Source organism: Pleurodeles waltl, chromosome 6 (assembly GCF_031143425.1).
Source record: "Pleurodeles waltl isolate 20211129_DDA chromosome 6, aPleWal1.hap1.20221129, whole genome shotgun sequence".
Lineage (NCBI taxonomy): Eukaryota > Metazoa > Chordata > Amphibia > Caudata > Salamandridae > Pleurodeles > Pleurodeles waltl.
In genome coordinates, this window is record NC_090445.1 from 1,439,253,808 (window position 1) to 1,439,267,397 (window position 13,590).

At 49.2% G+C, this 13,590-nt stretch overlaps 1 protein-coding gene across 5 annotated transcripts in view; it reads right to left on the reverse strand.

Annotated features, from left to right (window-relative positions):
• Positions 1-260: 260 nt before the first annotated feature.
• Positions 261-13,590, reverse strand: part of AP3M1 (adaptor related protein complex 3 subunit mu 1) — a 93,522-nt gene continuing 80,192 nt past the window's right edge. For 3 of the 5 annotated variants that reach the window (XM_069240841.1, XM_069240840.1, XM_069240839.1), the window contains 2 exons: positions 9,111-9,255; positions 261-1,242 (listed from right to left, as the gene is read on the reverse strand). In XM_069240841.1, coding sequence (XP_069096942.1) covers positions 1,142-1,242; positions 9,111-9,255 — 246 coding nt within the window. In that variant the 3' untranslated portion in view covers positions 261-1,141. The remainder of the gene's footprint in view (positions 1,243-9,110; positions 9,256-13,590) is intronic. The other 2 variants (XM_069240842.1, XM_069240843.1) reach the window with 1 other exon arrangement.

A 13,590-nucleotide genomic window follows, 5' to 3' on the forward strand; every position in this document is an offset into this window, starting at 1 on the left:
TCAAACGCACACTGGAGTGAATGAAAGCAAAGTAATGGAACATAAGATGGAAACACTCTGATCTGGGTTCTGAAAACACTTAACTCTGATTCGAATATACAACCTGTCCAAAATGTAAATAGTCCTGAAGTCAACCTCTGCAGACATTCCACAACACTGTAAGGAGCTCCATCATCGACAGACATGTTCTGTGCTATACATAACTTTCCACCATGATCAACAATAATCTCTTTGGGAGATATAGGAAACATCAGAGGAGAAAAGTGTGAATAATTTACTGAGCAAATCAAGGCCAGAAATGAGGACCCTTTTTGGGTACACACAACATAGTTCATATTTTATATAAACATATACAAAGCCTCCTGTGCAAAGACAATTATAGATTAGTTTGCCCTTCCAGGTTCTCTAATTTACAATAAACGTTACATATGAACTTCTTAATGGATCACAAAGGTTGTGCACGTGAAAGATTTCATCTAGGAAAAGTGACATCATTTAACACACAGTAAGGCAACTTAACTAACGCATATCCTCCACCCTAAGATATAGAAAAAGTGGTGTTTAGGAATTTGTTAACGGCACTTCTACTTAGAGGCTACTTTTTTTTTTACTTGCCAATGGCAGGTGAGAACTAAGGCAACTGGATAAAGGCGACACGTTACTAACATTCAATACCTCCTAGTGTGCAAAGTGTTTTCATAGCAGACAGGCAGCAGAACATTTGTCTTATCACTAAACAGAAATGGTAAAAACACACAATGAACAGATGTTCAAGTGTGCTCCTGGATGTACACTGAATTGATTTGTCCTGCACTTGCCCTCACCATCATGACTATACAATGTGGATAAGATCACCTTCTCTGCAGCAGTAACAGGTGAACATGTTTTCCCTCAAAGCAATAACAGTACCATGTGCTCTGCAAATCCTTCAACGAAACCTAACACACAAATTCTTCTCCTATCATTAATACTACAAGTGCCCAGGAGAAAAGGTTCCCTTGTCTGGAGGACAAAATCCCAGTCAATCCGAACGAACATTGTGCACCAGTTCCCTTCTTCTTCCCAAATGTTCGTTGCAGCATCTGATTGCTAGATCCAAAAGTAATTTAAAAATGCTATTGTCCTTGGGGTGCTCTGCGACTCACGTCCGGACCTGAAACTTCCCTGCTTTGGTCATATACTTCACTCCTTTGAAGGGTTTGTATTTCTCTCCATACATGTCCAGTCGATTGACCTTCAGCCCTGCAGCAGGAGAGGAAGAGGTGGCAATCACGATCCAGTTACAGTAAACATTAACAAAGAGCCTATATCAAAAGTAATTCAGCGCTCAAAAGAACCTGCCAACACAGCAAATCCACTGGGTCCCAAATATGTATGAAACAGCTGGGCAGCACAAGTCTGGGAGAAACACTGGACTTAAGTTATCTATCAATGTCTAAATGCTGCCAGTACGAGCACTGACCACCCAGGAAGTAGTTCCTCGACCAACAGAATATTCTTCACCCCATGCTCGTTCAGTGTACACATTTAAAACAATACCAACTGTTTCATTGTGAGAACTGACTCAATATTTGCAATGTGTGTGCATTAAGCTTCACACATAACTTAGTTTTGTTTTAATGAGGACACCTGATAACAACCTGTTTCCTTATGTGTATTTTGTTTAAGTTAATGGTTAAACGATTGACCAATGGCATTTATACAATGTTTTAAATAATTTTGACATTCCTACTACTGGTGGGTATCTTTGAAAGACGCATACAACTCATATGGTACTAGACATTAGAAGCCAGAGACAAACGCTTAGAGTACAGAGGGGATGCTTTACCCCTTTTTTTTCCATAAATCTGTTTATTAGCATTTTGTCTCATCATAACACCAAAAGATCGACAGCATTTGGATAATCGCCATTGTGCAATTACAATTCTCTTGTGTACCCACGTGCGAAAAAAGGTAGGTGTCAGAACAAGATGTAACCAAGCCTCCAACCAATACAGTAAGCCATAGTTAACCCAAGCACCCACAGCCCACCATTAACAGTTATGTAAGTCCTAGATAGGGCATGCATACGCCAGATGCTTGAAGCTTATACGTCCTTGAAGGGATGACAAGCAATTGCATGGTTCAGCAAATCAGTCCGAAAGGTCAGTTCATCCCCACCCATAATTGAGCATGGGTATTTCTTGCTGGTAGGCAGATAATGTAAACAGATTACAAATAACAGTATGAACAATAACAACTGCTGGATACTATTTATACAGATAACGGATTGCAATTCAAGCGCGCTATAATCGGTATGGGGAACCACTCTGCATCAACCCAACATACCAGGGGAGGGCAGAGCCCCATATTGGCTCCAGATCAACATCGCCCTTTAGCTCACTAATTCTGCATCAGATCAAGCCATCGGGCATACACCCACCCAGTCGCACCGCTCCCCTCCCCAGTAGGCACACATCCACCCTAGACCGATTCCTCCACAGCAGGGCCCCCACTCACATTCCGCAGGTGCAGTGGCATCTCCTCCCAGCTATCTGACAACGGATATTTGCGCAGCCCTAACGCGTCTTCTCTTTTCAACGCCACTCCCTCTGCTCCCGCCCACACCTCAAAAGAATATGTCCAGGCCTGCACAGACGGTGGGTCAGACGACTTCCACCCATGAGTCACCAGACGTTTAGCCGTGGTCAACCCCAGGTCCTTAAATCGCACCGCAGCTCTATGCTGGTCACCTCTGGGAAAAAGTCCTAGCACACACACTTCCCAGGTGAACGGAACCTGTGGTGTTGTGCACTCCAACAGGCAGCCCACCATACCTTCCAGAAGCAGCCCAAGGTTGGGCAGGACCATAGCATATGTAACAAGTCTGCATTTACGTAAAAGCAGCGGGGACAAGCTGACAAGCAAAATATCTGTTCACTCGGGCTGGAGTGAGGTAGGCCCTGTGAATGATGTAGAATTGGATTAAAACGAAATCTAGAGTTGCGGGGTATGTTAAGGTGGCCAGAAAGAGCTAACCTCCACAGCGTATCTGTAATTGAACTGCCTACATCCTCCTCCCAGGCCGCCCGCATCGCATTCAAGAACTGTATGTACCCGCAGCGCGTCAGTAAACCAACTGATCAACCGCCGGCCTATCACCTGCAGGTATTGTATCAGCAAGTGTGTGGGGGAGCCACCGACACATCACCCCACCTGGATCTCAGAGCCCTCAACAACGAATTATATAGCAAAAACTGCCCTGACGGCAGCCCCAATCCCTGAAGCCTAGAAAACTAGAGCAGCTGGCCATCCTCATAGAGATCACCTAGCGTATACAACTCCGCTTCATGACACGTGCGCAGCTCCGAGCCCGACGTGATCCTAGGCCACGTGGAGTGCCCAACAGCACCAAGGCTGGAGCGAATCGGACCACCCGCCCAGTGAGACAAAGGGACCTACGATAACAGCTATACGCCACCTTGAGGAATAATTGATTCGGCATTGGCACGCATGCGAGTGGATGAAATAAGTGCAAAACCTTCAGTAGAGCCCAAGTACCCTGCTCAGACGCCATATCCGCCAGGTGGTGGCCCGCCAGCCATCTGGACACCCACTGGAGCTGAGAGGCCAGGTAGTAGTGCTCTAGATTAGGAACCGCCAGTCCACCTCTCTCCAATGGCCAGTACAGTTTTTCAGCGCGACTCTGCAACGGCTCCCATTCCAGATAAATTCCCTCAACTCTGATTCTAAAACTCCTAAAGAAGCTGGGGGGAATGTAATGCGGAAGGTTAGAAAAGTAATATAATAGACGCGGTAAGACTACCATTTTTAGGAGCGCTATTCTAACGGCCACCGGCAGCGGCTGCCAAAAAGTCATCTGGGATTTGATCGAGGACACCACTCTCGTAAGGTTGCAGTCAAGTAGGTCCCTCTCCCGATGATAAATACGGACACCCAAATACCGGAATGTGTGTGGCTGCCACGGGACAGGACTCCCAGCAAGGCAAAGCTCTGGATTCGGGAGCATAGAGTCAAAAGGAAAGAGGCATGATTTGGACCAATTGACCCTGAGGCCAGACAACAAAGCAAATCGCTGCAGCAGCGTCCCAACCTCCGGAGGGATCCGCGTAACATCCCTAAAATACAGGAGGAGGTCATCAGCATACAGGGATACCACGTGCAGGCCATCCCCCAGGGTAATACCCCATTCAGCTCCTACGCTATGCAGGGCCGCTGCCAGGGGCTCCATGGCAAGTGAAAACAACAATGGGGAAAGAGGGCAGCCCTGCCTCGCACCCCTGCACACATGGACCGGTTCTTATACCATGCCCCCCAACTTTATCCGTTTTACTGCGGCTCAGTATATAACAGCTTAACCATCCGAATGAAGTGGGGTCCAATGCCAAACCGCTACAATACCCCGAACAGATAAGACCATTCTAGAGAATCAAAAGCCTTGTCTAAATCCAAGACAAGACATCCCGCCAGGGCCAATCCCGTCTCGCTTATTGCATAATGCGAAACAGCCGCCTGATATTGTGCGACGTATCCCTTGCCGGCACAAACCCGTTCTGATCCGGGTGCACCAGATCCCGTACTCTCGGCGCAAGACGCATTGCTAGTGCTTTGGCCAGGATTTTGTAGTCAGCGTTCAGCATCGCCAGTGGCCGATACAAGCCCAACTCCACCGGATCCCTCCCAGGCTTGGGAAGGGATACCAACAGTGCCTCTCTCTGAGATGCCGTCAAACAGACCCTCCGAACTGCCTCCTCATACACACGGAGCAATCCGGGCACCGGAGTGGAAGCAAAAACTTTGTAAAAGTCAGCCCGTACACCATCTGGGCTCGGCGTTTGACCAGATGCTAGCTCACCAATACTGGACTTTATCTCCTCAAGGTCAAGAGGCTCCTCAAGCGCTCCGATCTGCTCCTCCTCCAGACGTGGGAGTTCCACTCCAGCAAGAAAGTCGCTACAAGACCACACCATTGGAAGCACACTTGAGGCATAGAGCGCCTCGTAGTGCCGCATGGACTGTATTTCCCCAGGCATATATATCGTTCCTCCAGCCTGCGAGCGAACCTCCATAACCGGGCCCTTCTCGCAATCGCGTCGAATCAGCCAGGCCAGTAGCCTGCCCGTCTTGTCAGCCGAGACATGTGTTCCCCGCAGAGTTCGCGGCGTAGTTCAGACAGCGCAGCTGCTCAAGCAGCTACAGACGCTCGCCACGGGCTGCTGGCAGCAGTCACTCCTCTACAAGGCCACCAGTCGTTTCCCTCTCTGGTCGCAGCGTGTCTTGCTCTATCCGAGCCAGCTCACGCTCGATGGAGCGGCGCAGATTCCACTGAGTCCCCAGGCAATGCCCTTGAAAGAAGACCTTAAAGGCATCCCATTCCAGCAAGCCCGACGAAGCCGTACCATCATTATGCTCGAAGAATTCCAGGATCACAGTGCCCAGCGACGCCCTAAAGGCAGCGTCTAAGAGCTCCGGCCTAATCTTCCAAGTGGGGACAGCTGGAGGAGAAGAGTCCCAGCTCAGTCGCATAAGCTGCGGGTTGTGATCCGAATGCGTACGCCCCAGATAATCTGTGTCACTGGGGTCAGATTCCGTGTGCAAAGTATCCTGTCCAAGAGCACATGCAGGGAGTGCGGGGCAGAATAATACGAATAAACCCTGTCCTCAGCATGCTGCTGCCCCCATATATCTATCAATTGCCAGTGCTGCATCCAAGTCACTAAACCACGCGCAGCCACCATAAACGGGGACATGGCAGTGGGGGGAAGTAACGGTCTAAATCAATGTCTAGTACATTGTTAAAGTCCCCACCCCTAGCAACCAAGGAAAATCACTCCAACCCGCCAAGTGCTGAGACAGACCGTGTGAAAGGAAGTCTGATCTACATTCAGAGCATAGATCGAGCCCAGCACTACGGCCCGGGCCGCCAGCCTCCCTCAAACCAGGACAAATCTACCCTGCAGGTCTATGATCTGCTCTTCTGCCGCAAAGGGGACACCTGCTCTAATCCAGACCAGAGCACCCCTAGCATAGGTGGAGTGACCTGTCGCATATAACTGCCCTCTCCAGCGCCTCTGCAATCGGGGGAGCCCCAAGTGCACCAAATGGGTCTCTTGCAGAAAAGCTAAGTGCACTGAGTGCCTTCTAAGATAGGATTATAGAGCATACCAGCGCTTAGGGGTATGTATGCCTCTCACATTCCAAGTAATCACAGTGTATGAATTCAAGACGCGACGAGCCTGGTACCCCCCCCCCCCATCCACCCCACGCACAGCACTGCACTAGCAGACTCCCAACATCTAATCAGGTGCTCTTGTATGTGGCTTCCAGCATAGCCAAAACATAACCAATACCAGAGCAGATAGACAACAGGTCTCCGCCCAAACCAAACAACGAAAACATGCAACCTCGCAATCACACGTTGTGAATCTCCGCTAGTAGGAGAATGGGACAGGCCAAACTCACAAGGAAGCAAGCCCCATACAAACCAGACTACCCGGCTATAGTGGATAACAGAAAGGGGGGGAAAGAAAAACCCTGACAGCCGGCCACAGTTGTTAACAGCAAACAAAGACAGTTACAATACCAGCAATGACCTACCCGCCCCTCACAGGACAGTGACCCACGCCAGGCGGCCAGGCCCACCATCAGCTTATATTAACAACACATTCTCACTAGAGTCCAGACAGCTCAATACTCCAAACGGACGGCCACATCAGTGACCGGTCAGCCAGCGTAACTCCTGCAGCACCTAAAAAGGTTTGTCTGCCGTGGCTGGTGTTACAGGCGGGCCCCCGGCGGAGCCCAACTCCGAAAGTCGATCCGGCGTGGTAGGTCGATCACTAGGTGGCTGCGAGATTTCAGTTTCCGACTCCAACGCCATTGGGGAGGCACTAATGGCCGCAGAAGAGTGGATCGCCTCCCTCCTCTCCTGAATGAGCTGCTCCAGGTCAGGGGCATGTGCCACGGCCTCCGCTGGCACATCACCGCCCTTCCTGCCGCGCCTGACCCAACTGCGCCTGTTCCGCGCCGCTGGCACGCTCCGCTGTACGACCAGAGGCCCAGGCCCAGGCCCATTGACTCGAGCCACTCCCATGCTGCCTCCGGCGTGGTAAAGAAGTGCGACTTATTCTCGGCTACAATGCGGAGCTTGGCGGGGAATAGTAGCGAGTAATCCAGGCCAAGAGCTCTGAGTTTACGCTTCAAGGGCATGTAGGAGGCCCGATCCCTCTGCACTGCCAGAGTGTAGTCCAGAAACAGCAGTACCTGTGCATCATCCACTCGAGGATCTCACAGTTTTAAGTATAACATCTCTGTCCGCATAATGGAGGAGGCGAATTATGAAAGGACGGGGCCACTCCCCGGAGGTCTCGGCCGCGTGGGGATCCGATGCACCTGCTCGACCGAAAAAAAGGACGTTAGCGTGCCTGCCGGCACCAGCCCCCGTAGCCAGTTCTCCGAGTATGCCACTGCATCCCGGCCCTCGGTACCTTCCGGCAAACCAACCACCTGTATGTTGTTTCTCTTGGAGCGCCACTCCGCATCCTCGATGCGACGCTCCAGCTCCGCCACACGTGCTAGCACGTTCCCCATCTCAGACTTCCAACCACCCGTGCCTCTATTACACCTGTTTTGTCCGCCAAGCTTACGGTGATCAGCGTGCAAGAGGACAAGGTCACTGGTCACCTTATCTATCTTGGCTTCCAATGATGTGCGGGCCCGCTCCAACAAGTCTCCAATGCGCTCCACCGCAGCTAGTACCGCATCCAGCTTCTGGCTGTCCTGCGACCTTCCATTTCCAGTACCAGAACGAAGACAGCCCCCATCCCCGCCATGATCTAGGCCACGGAGGATTCCAACCAGTTCCCAATCTCTCACCAGCGGCCATGCCGCCGACTCCAGCAGCTCAGAACCATCTAATGTTCGCAGCTGGTGCAGAGATATCAAGCCAAGGGACCACTATGAATGATCCAACAGTCCGACGTCAAAATGAACACTCAGGATCCGCTCCCAGCTCCACACCACCAGCTTCCGCATGTACTGGATTCCACAGCAATAGGCACCAAAGGGGGACCTCTTCCCGATGCTGTCTTCGCAGCCAACAACCGCTCCACCACCCGGGCTCCTTCAACGTCGCTTCATTCGACACCGCACCAGTCCTTGAATCAGGCTGGGCCCGCTTGCCTGTGCGACCAAACCAGCACCGCGCGGCAGCACGAGCAGCCCAGCCACCAGCTGCTGCAACGCTGGCCTTCTACTTCCAACCTCCAGGTCCCCGGTCCCAATGCCAGCTTCCAAGGGTCCCAGGTGATCTGCCAGGGCAAAGTCAGTCCTTCAATCTAGGCTGCGTGGTCCGTGGGCCGGCCCAACCCCCGCTGCGCCGAGGCGCCCGCCACGGCAGGCCAGCACACGCAACCACGCGTTCACTGCAGTCACAGATGTTTTCTCCGTGCCCCGATGGGGCACTAATGCTTTGGGAAACCCTCCTCTGGCCCTCTCCTGCGGCCAGGCCCCTCCGCAGCACGCCCGCACCGCGGCCCGGCCGCAGATCCTCATGGACCCGGCCCATCTCCTCTGCCTGCCCCTCCAGCGAGCCGGCAGGCAGCCCACTCGCACTCCGCACCTGCAGCCTTGTCTTCGCCCCCCACTGGAGCACCAATATTTTGTTGAGTCTCTCCCCGAGTCCGCTCCTGTGGTCAGGCCCTGCCGTGTGCTCAACGCCGCACGGCGCAGCTGCACCGCCTCCCGGCCAAACACCACTGGCCGCCGGCCCACGCGGCCCCGGCTCAACTCCTCTGCACGCCGCTCCGACAAGTCGGCACGCAGCACCAATTCGGCCCGTGTCCCGCTGATGCCGGCCCCGTCGCCGGTCTCCTGACCCCCCCCAGATGGCACCGGATAAGCCAGGCGAGATGCAGAGCTTCTTCAGCTCGAGTCCGCCATTACCAACGGCTTGGCCACGCCCCCCGGGGATGCTTTACCCAATACAGCAAATCTTCAGACGAGGTAAAACTGAATGCCGAACATTAACATAAACAAGCAGTACAAACCTAGCAGTCTATGCACAACTACATGACCTTGATGTCAACCACATTTGGAGGTGCTGTTCTTACCTGAGATAGCCAGCTGCTGAATCTTGAACTGTACATTGAGACTGGGGTTGTCTTCCGGCCTTGGCGCTCCGGACTGTAGGACGACTGTGCCCTTCAAGTTTGGCAGCTTTTGAGGAACTATTTTGCCAATATCCCAGGTCAATACCTAAAATTGCAAATATGGGTTTTCACAATATCAATGGCTCCAAAGACCATTACACCAATTTAAATATAGGCCAGTAGAGGACTGTTGCTGTGCCTAACCAAATATTTCCATGATGATGAATTCACTGGCATCATAATTAGTAGCTGTTCTGTCAAGACATTAAGCCTCCTTCTTGCACTGTATGAGACGCAGTAATGGCCATCATTTTTTATTACTGTATTTGAATTGTCTGTTCTTGAGAGAAGCTAGCAGGAACTCGTCAACTGCTAAATGATAGGCACAATTATTTGTAGGGTGTAGGCCAAATCAAAGCCTTTATGTTCTAAACAGGATATGTGACATAATGGAGCAAGATTTGACCCCCTAGAATTTAACTCAAAATGGGGTACACTAAACACATTAATATGCTTTGGAAACATACAGAAAGCATGATCTCTCAACATACACACAATTATGTTCCAGATAGGGAAACAGCATATATAAAGCGCATTTCTATTAAAAACATTGTGGTGGTTTGTTAAATCCGTGTGAAACTATTAAATACAAAAATGTTTACAAACAAAACAGGCCCACCTTTGGACGATCCCTCAAATGTTTTGAAAATTGGTTAGAGGTGCTACTAAGTTAGATGGTGGCTTCCAAGTGCCAATTTCACATAGAAAAGCGGGAGGTGAGCTAAAGAAAATGGTAAAAGGCTACACGCTGCCTGTTACCTACATTATTTTAAAAACCCATGGAAGGGATTTTATGGTTACCCAGTGGTGCATGAACTATTCTTAGAGTGGGGATGCTGCTCAATAAGTTCATCTCACTAAAGTCACAGAATATTCAACAGAGTTTCTTGTAAAAAAACAAAACATGCTGCCTAAAATGATCCTTTGAAGTGCTCCTTTGATGCTCATTCCCCATCTAAACTCTTTGACGTTTTATGGGGGTGCTGCAGCACATTGCACACACCTAGTTCAAGAGCCACTGATGGTTACAATCCATAACTTGACACGAAAAGGGAGAGGGCGAGAGGTACCCCCTACCCTTGTCCCTATGTATTACAACTAACCTCAGACTCTCAAAAAAGGGGGACGTTTTAGTGATAATTCCTACAAAATATCTCTTTGGAACCCTAGTTTTGGGGGGTGGGGAGGGAGTGCGTCCGAAGGGATCCAGTATTAAAACTGTCTAAGGGGGCATCCTCCTAAATTTTATTCTCGGTCTCCCCTAGGCAGGAATAAAAACAAAATTGAGGTGTGGGTGGATTCAGGGTGATTATCTCCCTCCCTGTGTAGTGAAGCTGAGCTTGTTAAAACCGCGGTGTGTCCTTACTGTTGGTGAGTCTGATAAGGCGTCCACTGACCTGTTGGAGAGGTGTTATTCTAAAATGATCCAAGAAAAGTTGTTGACATGCAAAGACCTGTCTCTAGATAAGGCTATCGACATAGCAAAGAGTAATGAATGTTTGCTGGAGGATGCAAAGCAATTGGAGTTGTCTCTGTCTAACATTTCTGTTTCAGGTGCGATGTTGGGTTCACAGAACAATGATAACAAGAAGTCAGCCCGTGCGGAAAGGAAACAAGAGGCCATCTCATTTTCCAGAAATACTTTGTTGCCAAGGTTCAACCACAAGACTATGGCCCTCATTCCAACCCTGGCGGTCTATGCCCGCCAGGGTCGATGTAGCCGGAAGCACCGGCAACAGGCTGGCGGTGCTTCATTTGGCATTCCGACCGCGGCTGTAGAGCCGTGGTCGCCCAGCCGGGTCAGGCGGTTTCCCGCCGGATTACCCCCGGCTGGGAGAATCCTCCATGGCGGCGCTGCAAGCAGCGCCGACATGGGGATTCCGACCCCCTTCCCGCCAGCCTGTTTCTGGCGGTTTTCACCAAAAGAAACAGGATGGCGGGAACGGTTGTCGTGGGGCCCCTGCGCTGCCCATGCCACTGGCATGGGCAGTTCAGGGGCCCCCTAACAGGGCCCCAGCATGATTTTCACTGTCTGCATAGCAGAAAGTGAAAATCGCGACGGGTGCAACTGCACCCATCGCACCCCTGCAACACCGCCGGCTCCATTCGGAGCCGGCTTCAATGTTGCAGGGCCTTTCCCGCTGGGCCGACGGGCGCTCCCTTGGCGGGCGCCCGCCGGCCCAGCGGGAAAGTCTGAATGGCCCCCGCGGTCGGAGCGGTCATTTGACGGAGTAAACTCGGAATGACCCCCTATGTGTTTTAGATGTGGTTCTGCGAATCATATTTCCTCATTTAAGAACTGTCATGCTGCTAATCAACAGTGTAGGAGTTGCAACAAACTTGGACATTTTTCACAAGTGTGTAGAAGCATTAATAAGAGTAGTGTTCGATGTGTATTAGAGGGAGACAAAGAGACAGTTCAACATGAAGACACTGAATTTGTATTAGTGGTCAGGGACACTCTCGCAACAAGTTAGTAGTAGATCCTGACATTGATGTGTTAATTGGAGGAATTGCAGTCAAATTATTGGTAGACACAGGAGCTTGCATTACAATTGTTTCACTAGAAAAATTCTATGAGTTCTGGGCGGAAAAAACCCTTTCTCCGCCTGATGTTGCAACACTAGCTTTTGAAGGCAGGAAGATTGACTTGATTGGGTACTTTTGGACTTCATTGTCTATTTTTAGTGAAACCATTCAAGGCAAAGTTTATGGAGCTAGAAAAGGAATCAATGCCTTGGGACTAATTCACCAGGCTGAGTTTAAATTGATCATCGAACCAGGTAGGGAAAAACCTGTGACTATTGAGAGAAGTGATGCTAATTGTGTTCAAACTATTTTAGACACTGCTAATGTCTGTCAACATAAGTTTAAGAAGTTATTTCAGGACAACTTAGGGAAAATAACAGATTTCGCACACACAATTAAGTTAAAACAAGGAGCGGTACCCGTTAAACATAAATTGACAAATGTTCCCTTTAGTGTGAGAACAGACTTATCCAAGTTGCTTAAAGACATGTGCGAACAGGGTATAATAAAGTGGAATCTACCCTGTGGTTGTCTCCCATAATTTTGGCAAAGAAGAGTTCTGGGGATTTGAGAATGTGTGTGGATTTGAGGAGTTTGAATAACGTGATTTGGGTTGACAGTTTCCAGTTACCAAGAATTGATGACCTCATTAAGAAGGTAGGTTCTGCCAGTTGGTTTACGAAATTAGACTTAAGATAGGCCTATCACCAAGTTGAATTAGATGTTAATTCAAGACACCTGACTGCCTTTGTGACTCCTGACGGGACATTCCAATTTTGCAGGTTGCCATTTGGTCTAGCGTCAGCTGGCGCTGTATTTCAAAGATTGATGACAGATATGTTTCTCAACAACCCCAATGTGGTGATATTCCAGGATGATATTTTGATTTTTGCTGACACAGATATTGCACATGACGAAATTTTGGAAGAAGTCCTGAAAACTTTGGAGGATAGAGGGGTTACACTAAGGAAGGACAAGTGTTTTTTTAAGACTAGGGAAATCGAGTATCTCGGTCATGTATTATCTGAAAAGGGGGTCAAACCTAAGCCAGGATTGGTAAAAAGTATTCTTGAGGCTCCTTCACCAGAGACCAAAGAGCAGTTGTTATCTTTTCTAGGATTGTGCGAATTTTATGCAAAATTTTGGAAGGATTTTTCCAAAAGTCTCAGATCAATACTTAAGAAAAAACAAGAATTTGTTTGGTCTGAGGAGTGCAATGAGGCATTTGAACAGATTAAGCAAAGCATTGTTAAATCCCCAGTATTACAAACCTTTTCAGAAAGTAGTAAGACCATAGTTATGGTAGATGCGTGTGAGTATGGTTTGAGTTTAGTCTTAACACAAGTTTCTAGTGAAGGCAAGGAAAGTACCATCGGTTTTGCATCAAGAACGTTACGAGTAGTGGAACGGAAATATTTCGTAATTGAGAAGGAACTTTTAGCCTGTGTATGGAGTGTAGAAAAATGTAAGCAATATCTTTGGGGTAGACATTTTATTCTAAAAAACTGATCATCGTCCTCTGGTAGAAATTTTATCAGGAAAAAATATTTAACGCTCCACTGCTCGCATAGCCAGACTAACAATTTCTCGGTTGAGTATATTCCTGGCAGGAAAAACAGTAGAGCAGACTGTTTATCTCATTGCCTATCAGAGAGGATGACGAACTAGAGTGGGAGGCTGAAATTGAGGAATGTTTTGTAGCATGCATTACTGAATTTGATAAAATGTTGGAGGAAGGGTCTTGGGTTGAGTCATTAAAGAAGGATGATTTACTCTGCAAAGTAAATCATTTGGTTGAGGTTGGTTGGCCAAAGGAGAAGAGTTTGCCATCTGAGTTACAACCTTTCTGGAA